Source organism: Danio rerio, chromosome 21 (genome assembly GCF_049306965.1).
Source record: "Danio rerio strain Tuebingen ecotype United States chromosome 21, GRCz12tu, whole genome shotgun sequence".
Lineage (NCBI taxonomy): Eukaryota > Metazoa > Chordata > Actinopteri > Cypriniformes > Danionidae > Danio > Danio rerio.
Window position 1 is genome coordinate 47,323,404 of NC_133196.1, and position 19,100 is coordinate 47,342,503.

A 19,100-nucleotide genomic window follows, 5' to 3' on the forward strand; every position below is an offset into this window, starting at 1 on the left:
CTGCATGTTTGGACTATTAATGCACAATATTGTACTCGTTTTCATATCTTTTATTTAGCTAACATGTACCTCTTTTACTTCAGATGTACTAAAAACTCAATTTTGGTGACAAACTTTTAATGTTGGCTTCACAAAGCCGGGTCTGAATTTTTAAAATAAACGTGAACATGTTTCTAATTTAAGGTTTTAGTGCAGAGAAAGCCAAATAGCATTTTAAAAATAACTTTATTGTGATTGTACTTAGCATGTGGCTAGCATGTTTTAACACATGGCTGTTAACATGTTTTGTGTTTAAAATGCTAATATGAATTGATACATTGTTAGCATTTTACCGCATGGTTAATATGTTTAGCTGTTGCTGTTTTGCTTGTCTTACTGCTAACGTGAAACAGCATGTTTTACTGAAATGTTTAGCATGCTATAGCTACATGCTAATATATTTAGCAGTTGCTATCCTGCTCATCTCACTGCAAACATAAAACAGCATGTTTTCTCAAATGTTTAGCATGCTATGGCTACATGCTAATATTTTTAGCTGTTGCCATCCAGCTTATCTCACTGCTAACATGAAACAGCATGCTTTTCTGAAATGTTTAGCATGCTGTAGCTACATGCTAATATGTTTAGCTGTTGATATGCAGCTTATCTCACTGCTAACATGAAACATCATGTTTTTCTGAAATGTTTAGCATGCTATTACGACATGCTAATATGTTTAGCTTCTGCTATCCTGCTCATCTCACTGCTAACATGAAACAGCATGCTTTTCTGAAATGTTTAGCATGCTGTAGCTACATGCTAATATGTTTAGCTGTTGATATCCAGCTTATCTCACTGCTAACATGAAACAGCATGTTTTTCTGAAATGTTTAGCATGCTGTAGCTACATGCTAATATGTTTAGCTTCTGCTATCCTGCTCATCTCACTGCTAACATGATACAGCATGTTTTTCTGAAATGTTTAGCATGTTATAGCTACATGCTAATATGTTTAGCTGTTGCTATCCTGCTTATCTCACTGCTAACATGAAACAGCATGCTTTTCTGAAATGTTTAGCATGCTCTAGCTACTTACTAATATGTTTAGCTGTTGATATCCAGCTTATCTCACTCCTAATGTGAAACAGCATGTTTTCTGAAATATTTAGCATGCTATAGCTACATGCTAATATTTTTAGCTGTTGCTATCCTGCTTATCTCACTGCTAACATGAAAGAGCATGTTTTGGAAATGTTTAGCATGCTATATCTAATAAAAACCCCACTTCAAACACACACACACACACACACACACACACACTAAGTAAAACATCAGCGCTCTAATACAAGCAGATATAAATGCAGCAGAGAGTGGCTGGTGTATGTGACTCAGGCGAACAGGTAGTGTGCATCTGTTGTTTGTCAGGGGTCTCCTCTCAGCATCCACTCTCCTCCACACTGAGTCACTGGAGAGCTGGCGGAGATTTAAGAGACAGATGGAGCCTTGCCCACGGAGGGGGACGTGACGTCGGAGCCTAGGAGGGAGGCTGGAGATCTAAACAAAATCCTGCCTGTCCCACCTCTCCTCTCTCTCATCTGACTGCTGATATAAATACATTGGGGTCACCTCAAAGAAATCTGCTTTCTACATGTAACGCCCTGCTTTATTAAAATCAAAGTCTGCAACATTCTGTGGCCTGAAATTCGATACGATTTAATGATGTCTACTTGCAACTCCAGAAGACCAAAAGGGAGTAGTTGTGGAGTCTAAGTAGATGTTTTCAGAGGGTCTTGTCATGATCAGGTTAACTGAGTTAAGGTTGAATGATTTATCACTTTAAAATTTGCTTTGTTAAAGCACAGCTGATTTCACGCTGTGAGGTGCCAGATGGCCACATAGCTGTGGTGTCTTGGCTACCAAGGAAGCTAAATATTATTTTGGAGAAACAGCAATCCGGAATTGTGTTCGAAAAGGCATGCATTTTCAGAACAGGTGGACTGGTGTTTGCTTTTGTGTGCTCTAGACACTAAGATTTCTATTATTAAACACACTGCTGTCACAACATACACATACACAACAAGTCTGACAAAATCTGTTTAATACATTTGCAGAGGAGCATGTAGATCTGCATGTAGATCTGCTGTGGGTAATTCAGTGTTTACTGTCATACAGCTGTTTACTCAATTAGTCAAAAATGTAAGAAAGTTTATAAATAAAGCCAATTTTTGCATGACGCACTTTAAAAAAGTCCTGAAGTAGACCAATATGTTTAACTCAGGTTCATTATTGATATGTACCCCTATATACTTTTCTTGACAGCGCCAAATACTTCCTAGGAGATACGTTTTTGGAGTTTTTGTTTTAGCGAATCCACCAGAGGCCACTTTGTACGCTTTATTTGATCTCAAATTTCTCTGAGTGCCACCCGTGCTTGCTGTTCTTGCATAAATCCACCAGAGGGCGCAGTCACCAGACTGATTAACTGGCTGTCCGATCACCCACCCACCCCTTTCCCTAAATACAAGCGATACTGTTTTCAAAAGCACCGATTGACCCGATTGATTGCTTTCCTAACCTTTTATGCTCATTCAGGACAAAATTAGTTGTGTTAGAAACCCCCCCAATCCCCCCCCCCCAATCGACAATTTTAGATGTTATTATTATTACTAGTTATGTACCACTTTCAAGCTGGTTTCCAGCCATTTCCAGCCTGGTCTTACCTGGTCAGGCTGGGAGATGACCAGCTAAAACCAGCTTGACCAGCCTAGTCAAGCTGGGAGTCCAGCCAAAACCAGCTGGTCAAGCTGGTTTTAGCTGGATTTGGCTGGTCATTTTCCAGCCTGACCAGCTAAGACCAGGCTGGAAATGGCTGGAAACCATCCTGGAAATGGCCAAAACCCCTCTAAAACCAGCTAAAACCAGCCAACCAGCCTAGGCTGGTTTAAGCTGGATTTTTCAGCAGGGATGTCTGTTCAAATTGGCACCCAAAACCCAGACTTAGCTCTGCTTCAAATCGTGTGTACAGAATCTGTTAGGGAAACAGTCTATTTATCACTATGGAGCACGTCAGCTGACAGTCATGCACAGCTATATGACTGTTTTGATGATTGCATAGGAGTGGCAACAACACCTGTAATGAAAAGGAAAGGATTCCCACCATTTTTATATTTATTTCAATGTATTTTAATTCCTAAATAAAACAAAAGCACAGAACAGACTCACATTTAAAAGCAAGGGGCGGCCCCTGGTGGTTCGGCGGTATGGGTTGAGTATAGGGTGGATGGGCTAAAACATATGCCGGGATAGTTGGTGGCTCATTCCGCTGTGGCGACCTCTGAAATAGAGACTAAGCTAAAGGAAAATGAATTAATAGAAGCAAAATGTACGGTTTTTAGATTTATTTATTATTCATACATGCACATTAAGCTCTGTTTCTACAACATGATATACAGTTTAAGCATAAGATTGCCACTTTGTCTCTTGAGCAGTGTTACAAAAATCTATACAACCATAAATTGTAAAACACATTAATGATACAGTACTTTAAATGACACAGTATTGTTATAAATTATAATAGTCTAAAAAATGGCAATGTCACAGTCTTGCACTTTGTCACCTCGTCTTACACATTTAGGCACACACACACACATACAATACACACACTATTAGTAAACTGCAAGCAGTAATAAATTATTGGCCACATCTGTTCTTTATGGAATTAAAAACAAAATAATGATGAGAGCATCAATAAATGTATTCACTGTTTAATCGGGGTATAAATATTCAGCACAACACCGTCCACAATTGAACACAGTGACAAATCTTGTATAATGGAGAGATAAATGTACTTTGATTATAGCGGTGAACTGATTGTCCATACAGCGTTCAGGGCGTCTCAAGTCAGAGAAACAATACTGTGGCGATGATCTGAGCGGAAACACCATCATTTCTGTGTAGGCTACCACAAGAGATGGATATGCAGTTCGCTATATTCTCTGGACAACTAGCAAAGTATATCATCAAAATCACAGAAGGAATATGTTTGTAAGTATTTTCTTGGCAAATGGTGAATTTACATCGTAATAATGAGACTCTGAAGGTCTTAAAGTTTGACCTCACCTCGTTCTTTTGTTTTTATGATGGCCCCTTTCACGCATACAGACTTTTCTGGAAAAAATACTGCTAGATCATGTGTGAACAGGCCCTGTTTTAATAAAAAGTTATTGGAAAATTAGTTCCGGCAGTTTTCTGGAATGATAAGTTGTGAAATTACCAGTGAATTCCTGGATTTCTGCTGTAAATATTTTAATTAAGGATATAAAATTCACACAAAAATGAAAACTATCCCATGATTTACTCACACTTGAGGTCATTTTATGATTATTTCAGTTGAATCCAATTTTTATTGTTATCTAAAATTTTATTGTGTGCTTTTCCAGCTCTACAATGGCTAACTGCGGCTAATTTAAGTGCAATAAAGTGCATCCATCCAAAATAAAAAGGGCCCACACAGTTCCATGTCATGGTCTCCTGTATTTATTTGTTTTTGTAAGAAAAGTAACTTCTTTAACACTTTATAAACTGATTTATGTAACTTCTGATTTATGTAACTTATGATTTGGTTGGCCCTTGGGCTCTATCATACACCCGGCGCAATACGGCTCAGGACGTGTTTGGCATGATTTGTTGCCATTTTCAGACCAGCGCAACCCTAATTTTCACATTTTGCGCCACGTTGTTAAAATAGTAGTGATAGGATGTTCGGATCATTTTCCTGACTCGGATCTTTGAGTCTTGTTCATAGAGATGAACGAATCTTTTTTCGAGTCATTTCGTTCACTTGGTTCAATTTGCCAAAATATTATTAAAATGTTTGCAAATGCTTACAAACACATCTATAACTAGCCCAAAAGGTTGATCACACGACAAATAAGTCATAAGTAGAATATAAGAATGAGACAATAATAATTCAATGTTTACCTGCTCTTTGTGAAATTTATTTATAAACAAATTTCGAGAGGATCACGTGCTTGCTTATGATTGTTCACAGCTGTTCCAACTTTAGCTAATGACTGATTATCCTATCAGAGGATCCTTAACTCACTATAAATAACCAGACTTTTCTCATCTCAATATCTTCGTCTTGAAGAAACCCCCCCACCCAACCCTACTTTCCCTCCTTTCAAACGGGCATCACGGTGGCCAGCGATTAGCGCTGTTGCCTCACAGCAAGAATGCCCCTGGTTTAATTCCTTTCCAAGCCAGACGGCATTTCTGTGCAGAGTTTGCTCGTTCTCCCCGTGGTAGCATGGGTTTTCCCCGAGTCCTCCAGTTTCCTCCCACAGTTCAAAAACAAGCACTCTAAACAATTAATCCAAACACTTTAGCTAAACTCCAAGTACACCTTTCAGCATCCATATCTGACACTTAGCTACAACAAGCAAGAGGGGGAGTCATCGAGATCTACCTGAGCTCAAACTCCCCTCTCGCCTTGCACAGGAGGGAGCCCAGGGCTCGAGGATCTTATAAGCTCAGGGCTCTCTCCCGGGACAGCACGCCAAACTAGCTTTATTATCAATCACCAGCTAAGTGTGAACTCTTGAACGTCTATGAAGGCATTTTTGTCTCTTTGCTCAGCTCACCTCTTCATGTCTTCAAATGTCAGTGGTTTGTTTACGTTATACTGACAGTCACATATAATCTTAATCAATGCACAGTCTAAGCCGATAGGTGCCATGATCGTTCGCCATTCATCACGTGACAGAATGACTCAAACCCGAGGACTCGAGAGATGAACGGTTCAATTCTTTTTCCGGCTCTAAACGCGTATGATTGGCCCGTGAGAAACGAATGACTCAGACCCGATAGAGGACTCGAGAGATGAACGGATCAATTATTTTTCCGGCTCTAAACGCGTATGATTGGCTTCTGCCAATGTGATGAAGGCTTGAAATTAACAATACTACCTGCACAAATGTGCGCACGCGCGGATGAACGAATCACTCCCCGAGAGGACTCGTAGTTCCCGAGTCATATTGAAGATTCGTTCAAAATGAACGAATTGTTCATGAACAACCTATCACTAGAGTGGAGGGAGTTTCCACCGTTTCCTTACTCCACCAAAGTAAAGGAGTAAAGTAAAGAGTAAAAGTAAAGTAAAGATGAAGTAAAGAGGCTGAATGTAAACCCGTTCTATATATATAATTAACCCTTTATAAACTGATTTATACTACTTTTTAAAGATGATTTGGTGACCTAATCTTATTCTCCTACATTTGACATGCATTTTTTTTTTGCATTAGCGCCATCTGCTGGACCAGAGTCAATTTCTGTCTCAAAAACACACTCCTGTCAAAAATCTTTTAAAAAAATCTTAAATAATCTTAAAAAAGGTTTCGATATTTTGGTGATTTTTTTAATGCAAGATTGACATTTGCATGGAATTGCTCTGAAAGAAAAAAAACATATACACCTAGCACACCTTCAGAGTGACTAAATCATGGGGTAATCTTCATTTTTGTGTGAACTAACCCTGTAAGTTCATCCTGTTAATTCTACAGTTGTTTACCAGTATTAGTGTTTGGCTATTAGGCTATTATCACCTGTCTGTTTCTGCACACGCAGTCCTTCCTCTTTGCATCGCACCAGTTGAGTTTTGCTGGATGAGGAGTGAGTGTGTTTCTGTGCAGGAATGGAGAATAGCAGCATCATGATGGTGGTCTCAGTTTCTGGGTCTCAATCAGACCATTCATTCTCCTCAGGCTCCGAGTCCTCGTCAGATTCGCTGTACTCTACGGCGATGCGTCGGGACAGGATTGTGGCCACATCGTTACCCACCGGCTCTTTCTTGGCCTCCTGCTCTCTCTGCTCTTGCACCTTGCGGAGTTGAATACCTGCAGAAACGGACAACAGGTCAATGAATGCAGATGCCTGTCCTGAGCTTTTTGTGTGGCTCCGTAATCTTTCTTTTCCTTCTGTAAATCCAGACTAAGAATTTGCATTTCAATTTAGACATTGGTTTACACATGTATATGTTTATAATAACTAATTTCGATTTCTTCGGGGGAGAAGGTTTTTCGAGACACCGAATAAACTGTTTTGAAAGACATTCATTCATTTTCTTTTCAGCCTAGTCCCTTTATTAATCTGGGGTCGCCACTGCGGAATGAACCACCAACTTCTCCAGCATATGTTTTACACAGCGGATGCCCTTCCAGCTGCAACCCATCTCTGGGAAACATCCACACACACTCATACACTACAGACAATTTAGCCTCCCCAATCCACCTGTACCGCATGTCTTTGGACTGTGGGGGAAACCGGAGCACCCGGAGGAAACCCACGCGAACGCAGGGAGAACATGCAAACTCCACATATTAATGCCGACTGACCAAGCTGAGGCTCCAACCAGTGACCTTCTTGCTGTGAGGCGACACCACTACCTACTGCACCACTGTGTCACCCATTTTGAAAGACATATCTGAAGTAAAGTTATGGTTGTGCCAACCAAAATTAAAAAATTTTATCAAGAGGAAGTTGCTAGGCAACAGAGGCACGCATATTTAAAGTCACAAGGAAAAGTAGCAGACAACTGAAATGCATGTGGTTATTTTGACTGCTATGGCAGTTCTAGATAGAAATAATCATAACTCTTTGGCAACAGCTTAAAGAAAAATATTTATTATTTGTATTTTTTCTTTGTATAAATAAATGTATATAATATTTTAATTAAAATATACTTAAACTAAATATATTTTAGTCAAATATTTGCTCGTTTCCACTTAGTGGTACAGTACGGTATGGTACGGGTCACCTTTATCAGGGTACCCTTTTGCTGGGCGTGGTGTATGACAGAAAGTTTAAGTCGCATCATTCTCGCTCGAGGAAATGTCTACAGTAAAGCTGTACGGGTCACTCACATATCATATGAGAAGCACTTCTCACAACACAGACGCTTTACACACATAAATACTTACATATAAATACTTATAAATGTTTACAATGAAGTTTTCTATGAACAGGATTTGATTATAACTGCAGATCAATGACAGCGCAAAATAGCCTACTGTACGTCTGTAATTATATTAAATAAATAAATAAATAAATGAACATATATGAACACATACAGCCCCTTACACTCTCCGATATGTTACCAACTACAGGAGAACTACACACAGCAGACATTTAGTCCTTATTTAGGTTCAAAAACAACACAAAGTTTAGCCTACAGTCAGTGTAAACCTCTCATCTGTGTCTGTAATCTTCAGCAGCACGTGTAGCCTCTGTTAGACAGTAACTCCATCATTCTGAGTTCATAATAGTCCAGAAGGTGATGGTAATAGTTAAACAAGGCAGTTTGTTCATGTTTGCTGAAGAAATAACGTGCTTCTTTTTTTCCGCGCTTCACTCTCGTGTTTGTCAGTGTCTGACAGGAACGGGTTTTAAAAACACATCATTTATCAAGCGCACGTTATTATCATCAGCTCAAGAAGTTTGTTATTTCAGATTTAGACGCGTGGCTCGCGCAAGCAAGAAAGCGAAAACGCTCATGCTTCAGACTGGCTCGTAAAAAACTACAAGGCACAGTGTAGATCAGTGGTCACCAAACTTGTTCCTGGAGGGCCGGTGCCCTGAAGATTTTAGCTCTAACCCTTATCAAACACACCTGAACAAGCTAATCACGTTCTTACTAGGTATACTTGAAACATCCAAGCAGGTGTGTTGAGGCAAGATGGAGCTAAACCCTGCAGGGACACCGGCCCTCCAGGACCAGGATTGGTGTCCCCTGGTGTAGATTCTGCTCTACTCCATGGCTTTGTGGCTGTTCATCAAGACGACGACAAGGTATGTTTGAGCCCGGGTCGACCATGGCTTGTTATGATATGTATATGTAATTATGCTGTAATCTCTCGGATGTTTGTGTATTTTACACATGGCGGGTTTTTTGTTTTCATTCTGGCTTGTTGCGTAAGAGAAGGACGTATCTCTGTAAACCAATAGCATTCAGCTGCGCATCTAGCTCCACCTTTTGGTACCCTTTCTTGTGTTTGGTACCCTTTCGAAAGGGTGCTGAAAAAGTGGTATGGTACGGTTCGGTAGGCCTTTTGACAATGGAAATAGCGTACCAAACCGATCCGTACCGAACCGTACCACTCAGACTCTAAGTCTCTAGAGTAGACTTAGTTGACTAAAATCTTATGAAATTTAGTCGACTAAAATACGACAAACTAAAATGGAATTTAAGTCAAATGACTAAAACTAAAACTAGATAAATATTTGCTGTTATAATGAACACTGGGCAACATGTCACTTTTTTTAAAGTAAAGTCAACTAATAGCTTTTTACAGTACAGATTTAATTTTTGTTTACTAAAATATGCCTGAAAGGGGCAGCATGGTGGCTCAGTGGTTAGCACTGCCACCTCACAGCAAGAAGGTCACTGGTTCGAGCCTCGGCCGGGTCAGTTGGCATTTCTGTATGGAGTTTGCATGTTCTCTCCATGTTGGCGTGGGTTTCCTCCGGGTGCTCCGGTTTCCCCCACAAGTCCAAACACATGAGCTATAGGTGAATTGGATGAACTAAATTGTCCATAGTGTATGAGTGTGTGTGTGTAAATGGGTGTTTCTCAATCTTAGGTTGCAGCAGGAAGGGCATCCGCATATGGCGGAAAATGCTATATACTATATGGTAAAATAGTTGGTGGTTTATTCAGGCGGCGACCCCTGATAAATAAGGGACTAAGCCGAAGGAAAATTAATGAACAAACATTGAAAGGACGTTTGCTTTTATCCACTGACCTCTGCGAATAGCGGCCAGCAGATCGCTGCGGGCATCGCTCATGGGGATGAGGGGTACCGGGCCCTTCCTTTGAAGAGTGGAGTCTCCAGACGGGTGAGCAGCCCGGGACGGGGATGGGGCGTGAGTGGGCGGTCCTGGAGGAGGAGGAGGCGGAGCCACCGGAGGCCCACCCATCACAGCGTGTGCAGGAGAAGCGGTGTAGCCAGATGGAGGAGCGGGAGGAGGAGACGGGCTGTAGGGCCGCAGAGACGCCATTGTCCCCGGAGCCAGAGATGGAGGGCCAGATGTGCTGTCGAAGGCCGTCTGAGACGATGGGATGAGGGGTGGAGGTGGAGGAGGAGCCGGCGGGATGAAGTGCTCATGCATTTGATGACCGCTGTAGAGTGAATGCAAAGGAAAGATCTTCAACCCTTGTGTACTGTTCAAAGCTGTTTTGACTTCCATTATAATCACATTTTTTGATTGAAAAGCCATAACAGCATATAACATGAATTCTTGATTGTTGGTGTTTTTCCCTGTTGGGAAGAGATACATTATTTTTTTACGAATTACCGCTTGTGTGAGGCATTTGACATACTGAGTCTATGGGTGCAGGACAGTAAGGCCCGTTTACACTAATACATTTTAGTTTTAAAATGACGTTTTAGAATGAAAACGATCAGCGTCCGCGTTTCACCCAGCGTTTCTGAACAACTCTCTGTCCATACTACATCACTGTAAAAGCACATCAGGTAACTACACACACACACAGCCATGCACTGCAGTGTGCTTTGGGCATATCTACCCATATGAGAGCTGTGCACGTCTGACTGTTCATCAAGGATCTACCGCTGGATCTAATCTCACTATATTTGTTAAACGTGATTTTAAATTCATCTTGTTGTCTATATCTATGACATATTCTATTATAATGACTATAAAACTATTGACATATTCCCTGACTTTGGTCTTTTGAATCTATTATCTGTTCTTATGCAACGTGTTTTGGCTGAGCGCAAAGATAAGTAGGTTAATATATTAATAATTGTAACCGCTTACACTTATTCTGCATTTTGACTGATTGCTTGCCTTTATTTTCTATAACGTATAAACTTATTGTAAGTTATACTTTCATAATGACCATTACTGATTATTAAAACTGATATTCAGCAAAAGAGAGGGTGTGTTTCGTATTTTCACTGAAAATGAAAGGAGGCAGTGATGTTATCGGCTCTGTTTTGTTATAACTATCCACACAGTGAAGATGACAGTCATATAAATATGCAGCTACACGACGCCTCAACATTTTTGGTGTCTGTTAAGTTGTTAATATCAAAATGAAAATAGCAGTTCCTTATATCATGTTTTCATTTTATTGTTAAGAAAGTGAAACGCATAGCCAGGGAGATGTGAATGAGGTTGTGCAGTACACTGTTCTCTTTGAAGATTTACCTGACGTGTCCTCGGGAGTTTGTTTTCCATATTAAACTAAAGAAATCTGAACTTACAAGGAGAGGATGCAGGACTGAACTGTGTGTTAGGCTACTTAATATCGAGGGAAAGCCCCAATCAGAGCAGTTTTCAGATGTCTCCGATTTTCCCCATCCACACTAAGATGGAGCAGCAGCGTTTTAGAACGAAGACGGCTTCTCCAGCGTTTTAAAACGCTTCGTTTTCGGCACTCGAAAACTCCAGCATAGTGTGGACGGATGGCGTAACCGTAGCAAAACTTATGCATTTTAAAACTAAAACAAATTAGTGTAAACGGGGCCAAAAGCACACAATATTGTTTTCCTTTTTCTGAAAGTTTTGATAACACCATAGTGGAGTTTTTCTTTTATTATTTCAGCAAATAAGATTACACAAAATTTCTTCGTTGTACTCTCCCACTCACTGCGCTCTAAGTTTACCAACTATGAAGACTTCTGCGCTAAGAAACATGCGAAATGTGAAGAGAGTCCATTAAGCTCAGTTGAATGGAGAAAGTGAGAGAGAGAGAGACAGGGAGAGACATGCCTGTAGTCTTTAGCAGCAGCAGGCCGTGGCCCGTTGAGGGATGAGTCCGCCGGCGGGGGCCCGTGATGCGGCTGAACGCGGCCCAGAGAGTGCTGTCGGGCTGACGCCGCAGAGGACGAGACCGCCGGCCGATACGCTCTGTCCAGAGACTGAGTCTGAGTGGGGCCACCGTCTTTTCCATCAGGCCCTACTCCACCCACTTCCTGAGGGTGGTTGGGGCTTGCGGGGTACGAATGTTCATCTGACATACCAGACCTGGGTAAAAATCAAACACAAAGCATCTCTGGATAATCAGATACATTCAACCCAGGCTCTGAAAACGTACCCCTGTATATATTTCTAGAGAGTGCTAAATACGTCCCAGGAGCTACATTTTTTTTGCAGTTTTTGTTTTCGCGAATCCACCAGAGGCCGCTGTGTACGCTTTTTCAGATCTCCGATTTCTCTATCAAGTGCCATTGGCGCCTGCTGTTTTCGCATAAATCCACCAGAGGTCGCTGTCGACTGATTGACTGACTGACTGACTGACTGATCAACTGACCCACCCTCCTCCTCCCTAAATCCAACCAATAGTATTTTTAAGAGCACAGATTGACCCGCCTACTTCTCTAAACCCAAACAGACAGTTTTAAAAAGCAATCCTGAAGAAGAAAAGCCCTCGCCTGATTTTTACCATGCTTTAGATTTTACCATATTACCACCATGTTAGTTACTTTTTTAATTTTCGGCTTCTGTTTTAGTCTTACCCACATTCTGGAACCGGACTCGAACCTCAGTGTCGTGGTCAGCTGTGTGATTATGACGTAGTGCCTGTTGTTGGTGTCGTGAGGGAGAAACCTTCTAGCCGACACCAGACAACAGCTCAACAAACTATGCTCAGCTCAGTCTGAAGCACCGCTGAAAGCCTCCACCATCCAGGTACAGTTTCTGGAGAAGTTGATGAACTCACTGAGCTGGGTGCACCTCTCAAAGGATCTAGTGCACTCAGACACGGCGCCGAACAAATTTACGCTGTTTTTCAGCCTTCCTAAAGCACATAAACACAGCTACTATCACGGTAAAATTAATCAAATAAAGCTAAAGTCACCGGGCAAACAGAAGCCCTGCCCATGACACAAATTGACGTCTACTGTAAAGTGAATTTGACGACGCGTAAATTCAAAATGTTCACGGGTCTATTTATGAGTGAATAGTACGATTTATTCTTACGTGCCGCGTCTGGTGTGAACACAGCATAAAACCTCCCCAGTGGCCTGTTAGTAAAATGTATTGCCCACCCCTGGTCTACTCTCTAATGTGTCCATGCAGTGTAGAGATGAAGATACGCACCGGTCTGGAGACAGAGAGCCTTCGGATGACATGCCGTGGTAAGGCGACGGCGTCAGTCGAGTGTCCGGACGAAACTCTTTATCGTACGCCATCATGTTCCACTCCTGACGCCGGTTACGAGCTTTACGAACTTTTTTGACCTCGCGGGTGGGATCCTCGGTGTGTTTCTGCTCTTGCTGAGAGGGAAAAATACAAACAGTTTGAGAGATATTTCACTGTGTGGAAGGAACAAGCAAAGTCTGTAAATGATCACCTGAGGATTATGAAGGTGAAGCGTGATGTCTATTGTTAGTTACCATACAAAACAGGTCAAATTTATAGCTTTTTTTAAAATAGTTTTTACAAAAAAAAAACTGATTTAATTCCGTTATGATAGCGTGTTATTTAACATTGACTAGCCATGTTTCATACAGTTTTCGCTATTCAGTGCACTCTAATGACCACTCCTGGCAACCCCTGATTTAATAAAGGGAATAAGCCAGAAAAAAATTAATGAATGAATATTATTATTATTATTATTATTATTATTATTATTATTATTATTATTATTATTATTATTATTAATCTCTAGTTCTTTTTCACACATCCTCTTTATTGTTTCTTGAATGAATGGCTACTTTGTCGTGCACTTGGTGTTCTGGTTTTCCCATCTGTCTCCTGTTATGTCATCTGTGATAATGTCAGGTTTATTACCACGACAATAACACAACAACAATACAAGTCAATACTGCACGTTTAATGAGACTAGACAATTTAAAATGCTCAAAGAGACTAAAATGTCCCCACAAGGTCAAAATATTCTGGTTTTGCTATACTTGTGGGGACATTTGGTGCTCACAGTATAAGGAATAATGGGCACACACACACGCACACACACACACACACAATTCAAAATGCTTGATTCTGTGTGATTTATGAGCCGTTTTCCTTATGAATACAAAAAAAGTCCCCACAAGGTCAAGATTTACTGGTATGGCTATACTTGTGGGGACATTTGACATTTGCTCACAATGTGAGAAATACAAGGAACACCCACACAGACACACGCGAACACACACTCACCTTCTGTCGTCGTTTCTCCTTCCTCTTGTTTTCTGTGGCTTGCAGCATCTTTTCCTTCCACAGGTTGAAGAAATAGGACGGATCTGTGTAGAATTTGAGCCCATCTTTTTTGTCATCCCTGTAAGAAAACACAAGATTCGCTTTAGAAATTAAACCCTTTTCCTTAATACTAATAATCACAATTTTTACATTATTTTGCATTAATAAAAAAAGTCACTCAGATTTTATTTTCATGTTTGTTCATTACCAAAACGGATCAGCTGACATTATTATAACCTTTTATTTTGCAATAACCCAACATTGAACTTGAATAAAGTGCTAATAATGACAAAAAAGCTGAACATTCTGCAACTCAAATGACAATTCTTCAAATATAAAATAATTTTACTGTGAAGCACTGTGCCTAAAGAGAATTAGAGCTGTTTAATTATGGGCAGAGCAGTGTTTTGGGAGAGGTTTAATTTCTACACAACACAAGAAGAACTGCCATTTAATATATTGTTAATATATATTGTGTGGTCTAGACATTTATCTCAAAAGAAATTTAATTACTCAAGTAATTTAATCACTTTACTCATAACATAAAATCCCTATAAATCTCAACACACGTAACATAATCATTTTAATTAATAAGTTCTAATAACTAATTTATTTTATCTTTGTCATGATGACAGCACATAATATTTGACTATATATATTTTCAGGATACTAGTATTCAGCTTAAAGTGACATTTAAAGGCTTGAAGGTGCAGTATGTAAGTTTGACACCCAGTGGTTGAACTAGGTATTGCATTCCTGGATCAAAACAAACACAGGCACAGGTTGCCGGATTGATGACCAACAAGAGCGAGCCTGACTATCGAGCCTAAAGGCTGATTTAAACCATGTTCTAAATTAAAGCAACAGCACGCAATAGAAGGAATATTTTCCATATTAAAAACAGTTTTTGTTCTAACCAACGCCTGAAATTGATATATTAGAAACGGCTTTATTTCTTGCTATATTTCTTATTTCTATGTATATAACTAAACGAAAAGAAATAAGAATTTTTGCAGAGTAAAAACATAATAGACAATTATATGGGAAAAAAATATTTTGCTTCGCTAAACAGCACTTGGGATTTTTGTCATTAGTTGTGCCAAAAATTACCAAACATAGCAAAAATGTTTTAAATACAATATATACAAATATGTGTACAAAAATGCCTTAACATGTAGAAACACACCAAAATGAAATGCTTTTGATTTTAAAGTGAATGTGATGGGAAAGCGTAATGAGTTTCTATTTATGTAATGGATATCTGTTGACCTGTACGGCGTGAGGATGTTGAGGGGTGGTGGTTTGTCGCAGCGCTGGTAAACCTCCATCACAGGGTTCGGGATGGAGTTTCTGGACACCACCTGCTGGTCCTGGATAGTGGAGCTCTTGAAGGCTTTCCGCATGTTGATGTCCTGTAAGGAGACTGTAGCACACAGAGCCAGAAATCTTTCTCATTAACTAATGCAGCGTGAGTTACATGAAATCAACAACTCAATTTTCAATAACTAACGTAACCAGGGCTTTATATTAACACCCGCCAACCTGCCAAATGCGGGTAGAGTTCAGCTGTGGCGGGTAAGACAGACACCACCACTAGCCACTTTGGCTGGTTGGAAATCTGCTACAAAGTGTAGTTTTCTTAAAAGCAGGGTTCGACAATAAGCATGGCCCAATATTCGTGCAAATGTGATCTTAGAATCGATAAGCAGCATGACTGACAAAAATAACTGTGTTCGCGCAAGCAAAACAGCATAAAATTAGGTAAATACCGAACGAGAGGATGATCACTCGCGTGCATAGGTGATGTGATGTGATACGCGCGCTCCCATTTACTTAGGCAAAGGGACCATGCCTTGAAGAAGCAAAACTAGTGCGATCTGTTCCCTTTGAAATAGACTGGACAAAGAGCGATGATCGCGCACCCACAGACAGTCCTGCTGCTTTCGAGAGCTCGAGATAAAAAAAAAATACACATTCTTTTGTAAGCAGCAGCGGTCACTGCTTTCATTGAACAGATTATTAAAAGACCCATATTAACCATGTGCACGTGATCATCCTTTCATTATCAAACACGGTATGTTTCACCCGCTTTTTTCTCTTACTGTTATTTTTGTTAATATGGTTTAATTATGTATATTTTTTACAATAACATTGCTATAATGGGTGATTACTCCCGTCTATGTGAAGTTAATTGGTGATCTGGGACTTTTGGCAAGGACAGATTACTGTGCATATTTTAGATTTATGACAATAATTATTTTTTAAATTTAATGTTTTTAAAGAAAAGTTTTGTTGAATTAAAAAGTGAACCTATAAAGCTATATTATTAAATTAATAAGTATTAATAAGTATTAAAGCTAATACTTATTTGGTGTGTTGATAACCCTAACCCTAACAAATACTGTAATAAACAACCCTGTAGCCCTATATACATTTCTGGAGATTGGCAAAAACATCCCAGGGGGTCTCATTTTTTGCAGTTTTTGTTTTCACGAATCCGCCAGTGGTTGCTTTATACGCTTTTTAAGATCTCAAATTTCTCTCGCGAGTGACATTTACGCCTGCTGCTCTTATGTAAATCCACCAGAGGCCGCTGTTGACTGACTGTCAGACCCACCCACCCTCCTCCTTCCCCAAACCCAACTGATAGTGTTTTCAAAAACAATCCAGGGGGAAAAAAGCCTGATTTTTACCACTTTTTCAGATTTTACCACATTCTCACCTTGTTTTTACTTGTTTATTTTACTTTTTGGCTTCTGTTTTTGTCTTACCTGCTTTCTGGAACAGTTCTTCAACGGACTCAAACCTCATCATCACGGTCAACTGCATCTCAAGTCCACTGACGTACGCCGTAACAAGCTGTCCACACTAAGGTAAGCGGTCTGCTAGTAAGCGCGAAAAAAACGGCATCACACCGCCCTGTATAATTTATTTTAAAGACGAAATGCAGCCATACGTAGTTCTGGCTACATTATTCGCGATCTCCAGAAATGTATATAGGGCTACGTTTTCAGAATGAGCTTGTTTTGGTAATAAATACTGTATTGTTCGTTGTTTGTTCATGACAGCACATGCATTAACTAATTCAGTGGTTCTCAAAGTGGGGGTCGGAACCCCCCGAGGGGTCGCGGGGCAATGAAGGGGGGTCGCCTGGTGATTTCCAAAAATCTACTTATTTTTATTAAACCATAAGAATTAACATATTTTATCCATAACTATACTGAAAATAAAAATAAAAATAGTCGTTTATAGTTACTATATACTATACAGTTACTATAGTAGCTTATAGTTACTAGTTCTATTGGATTGCGACCCCCCTGGGGTAATTACATTATATTAAAGGCAGCAATAGCGTCAGATGCATTTTGATTTTATAACATCAGGTTATACTTTCTGGCACATTTAAAGCACTGACACAAATTTAATTGGTGTGTCTGCGTCATTGCATGCAAGGTTTCTGTATTTATAACCACCTCAGAGGATATTGGGGGTCGCGAGTCACTGGCATTGTTATTTTGGGGGTCGCGGGCTGAAAAGTTTGGGAACCCCTGAACTAATTAACTAATGCAACCTCTCTGTGAAGTGTTACCAGTTAAATTACACCTTAAGAAAATTGCTGTAATTAATTAAATTCATTGAATCCTGTAGATAGTAGCTAATTTCAGCCTAATGATGTTTTATGCATACCCCAAGCCTGTATTTGCCTGTAATCGCACATTCACATCAGACGTACCCTCCTCCACGGTGGAGTCCAGTTGTGTGACCTTCACCGCCAGCAGGTCCACTCGCTCCTGTAAACTGTTCATGCGCATGTAGAAGCTGTTGGCCTCGTTAAAAAGCTCCCCGAAGATGTCCTCCGCATGTCGACCTGAGTGGATAAACACACACAATCAAACAAAACTGAGCATTCCTTCAAACAGCATCCATGCTAAACACCATTAACTCAGAGATGACTAATGATCGGGTTACACTTTATAATGAATCATTTATTAAGCCTCAGCAAATAGTACATGAATAATTTGTAAAGCATTAACTCTACATTAACAAACAGTTAAGTTAAAAAAAGCATTGCATTATCTACAAAGCAGTTATTTAAGAGTAGCTGGTGTTCTTTTAAGAGCATCCAGAATAAGTAAATGATTAATAAACTATTCAAGCTAGCGTTTAGATATCTTATTACTCAGGCATTAATGAATGCTTTATTAACACACGCTACAGTGAGGACTATGTATGCTTTATCAATGAAAATTAAGGGCTTAGATATGTTCTAGCCAGAAAATGACAGAGCGATTCATAACAAGTATATGCTCACCGGCCACTTTATTAGGTACACCTGTCCAACTGCTTGGTAATGCAAATTTCTAATCAGCCAAATGGCGGCAACTCAATGCGTTTAGGCGTGTAGACATGGTTCAGACGATCTGCTGCAGTTCAAACCGAGCATCAGAATGGGGAAGAAAGGGGATTTAAGTGACTTTAAACGTGGCATGGTTGTTGCTGCCAGACGGGCTGCTCTGAGTATTTCAGAAACTGCTGATCTACTGGGATTTTCACGCACAACCATCTCTAGGGTTTACAGTGAATGTTCTGAAATAGTGATAATATCCAGTGAGCGGCAGTTCTGTGGGCACAAATGCCTTGCTGATGCCAGAGGTCAGAGGAGAATGGCCAGACTGGTTGCAGCTGATAGAAAGGCAACAGTAACTCAAATAAGCACTCGTTACAACCGAGCTCTGCAGAAGAGCATCTCTGAACACACAACACGTCCAACCTTGAGGCGGATGAGCTACAGCAGCAGAAGACCACACCGGGTGCCGCTCCTGTCAGCTAAGAACAGGAAACTGAGGCTACAATTCACACAGCCTCACCAAAACTGCACAATAGAAGATTGGAAAAAC

General features: G+C 40.2%; 1 protein-coding gene across 6 annotated transcripts in view; it reads right to left on the reverse strand.

The window, feature by feature from the left end:
* Nucleotides 1-3,362: 3,362 nt before the first annotated feature.
* The window catches only part of si:ch73-362m14.4, a 28,288-nt gene continuing 12,550 nt past the window's right edge, over nt 3,363-19,100 (reverse strand). For 2 of the 6 annotated variants that reach the window (XR_012396963.1, XR_012396964.1), the window contains exons 3-11: nt 17,936-18,070; nt 15,472-15,625; nt 14,164-14,281; nt 13,102-13,277; nt 11,773-12,027; nt 9,777-10,153; nt 6,582-6,872; nt 4,099-4,183; nt 3,363-3,982 (exon numbers count right to left, since the gene is read on the reverse strand). Coding sequence is in view for 2 of the 6 variants with exons in the window: in XM_003200906.6 (XP_003200954.1) it covers nt 6,715-6,872; nt 9,777-10,153; nt 11,773-12,027; nt 13,102-13,277; nt 14,164-14,281; nt 15,472-15,625; nt 17,936-18,070 (1,373 nt within the window). In the remaining 4 variants the exon portion in view is untranslated. Of the gene's footprint in view, nt 6,873-9,776; nt 10,154-11,772; nt 12,028-13,101; nt 13,278-14,163; nt 14,282-15,471; nt 15,626-17,935; nt 18,071-19,100 lie in introns of all 6 variants that reach the window. The other 4 variants (XR_012396961.1, XR_012396962.1, XM_003200906.6 and 1 more) reach the window with 2 other exon arrangements.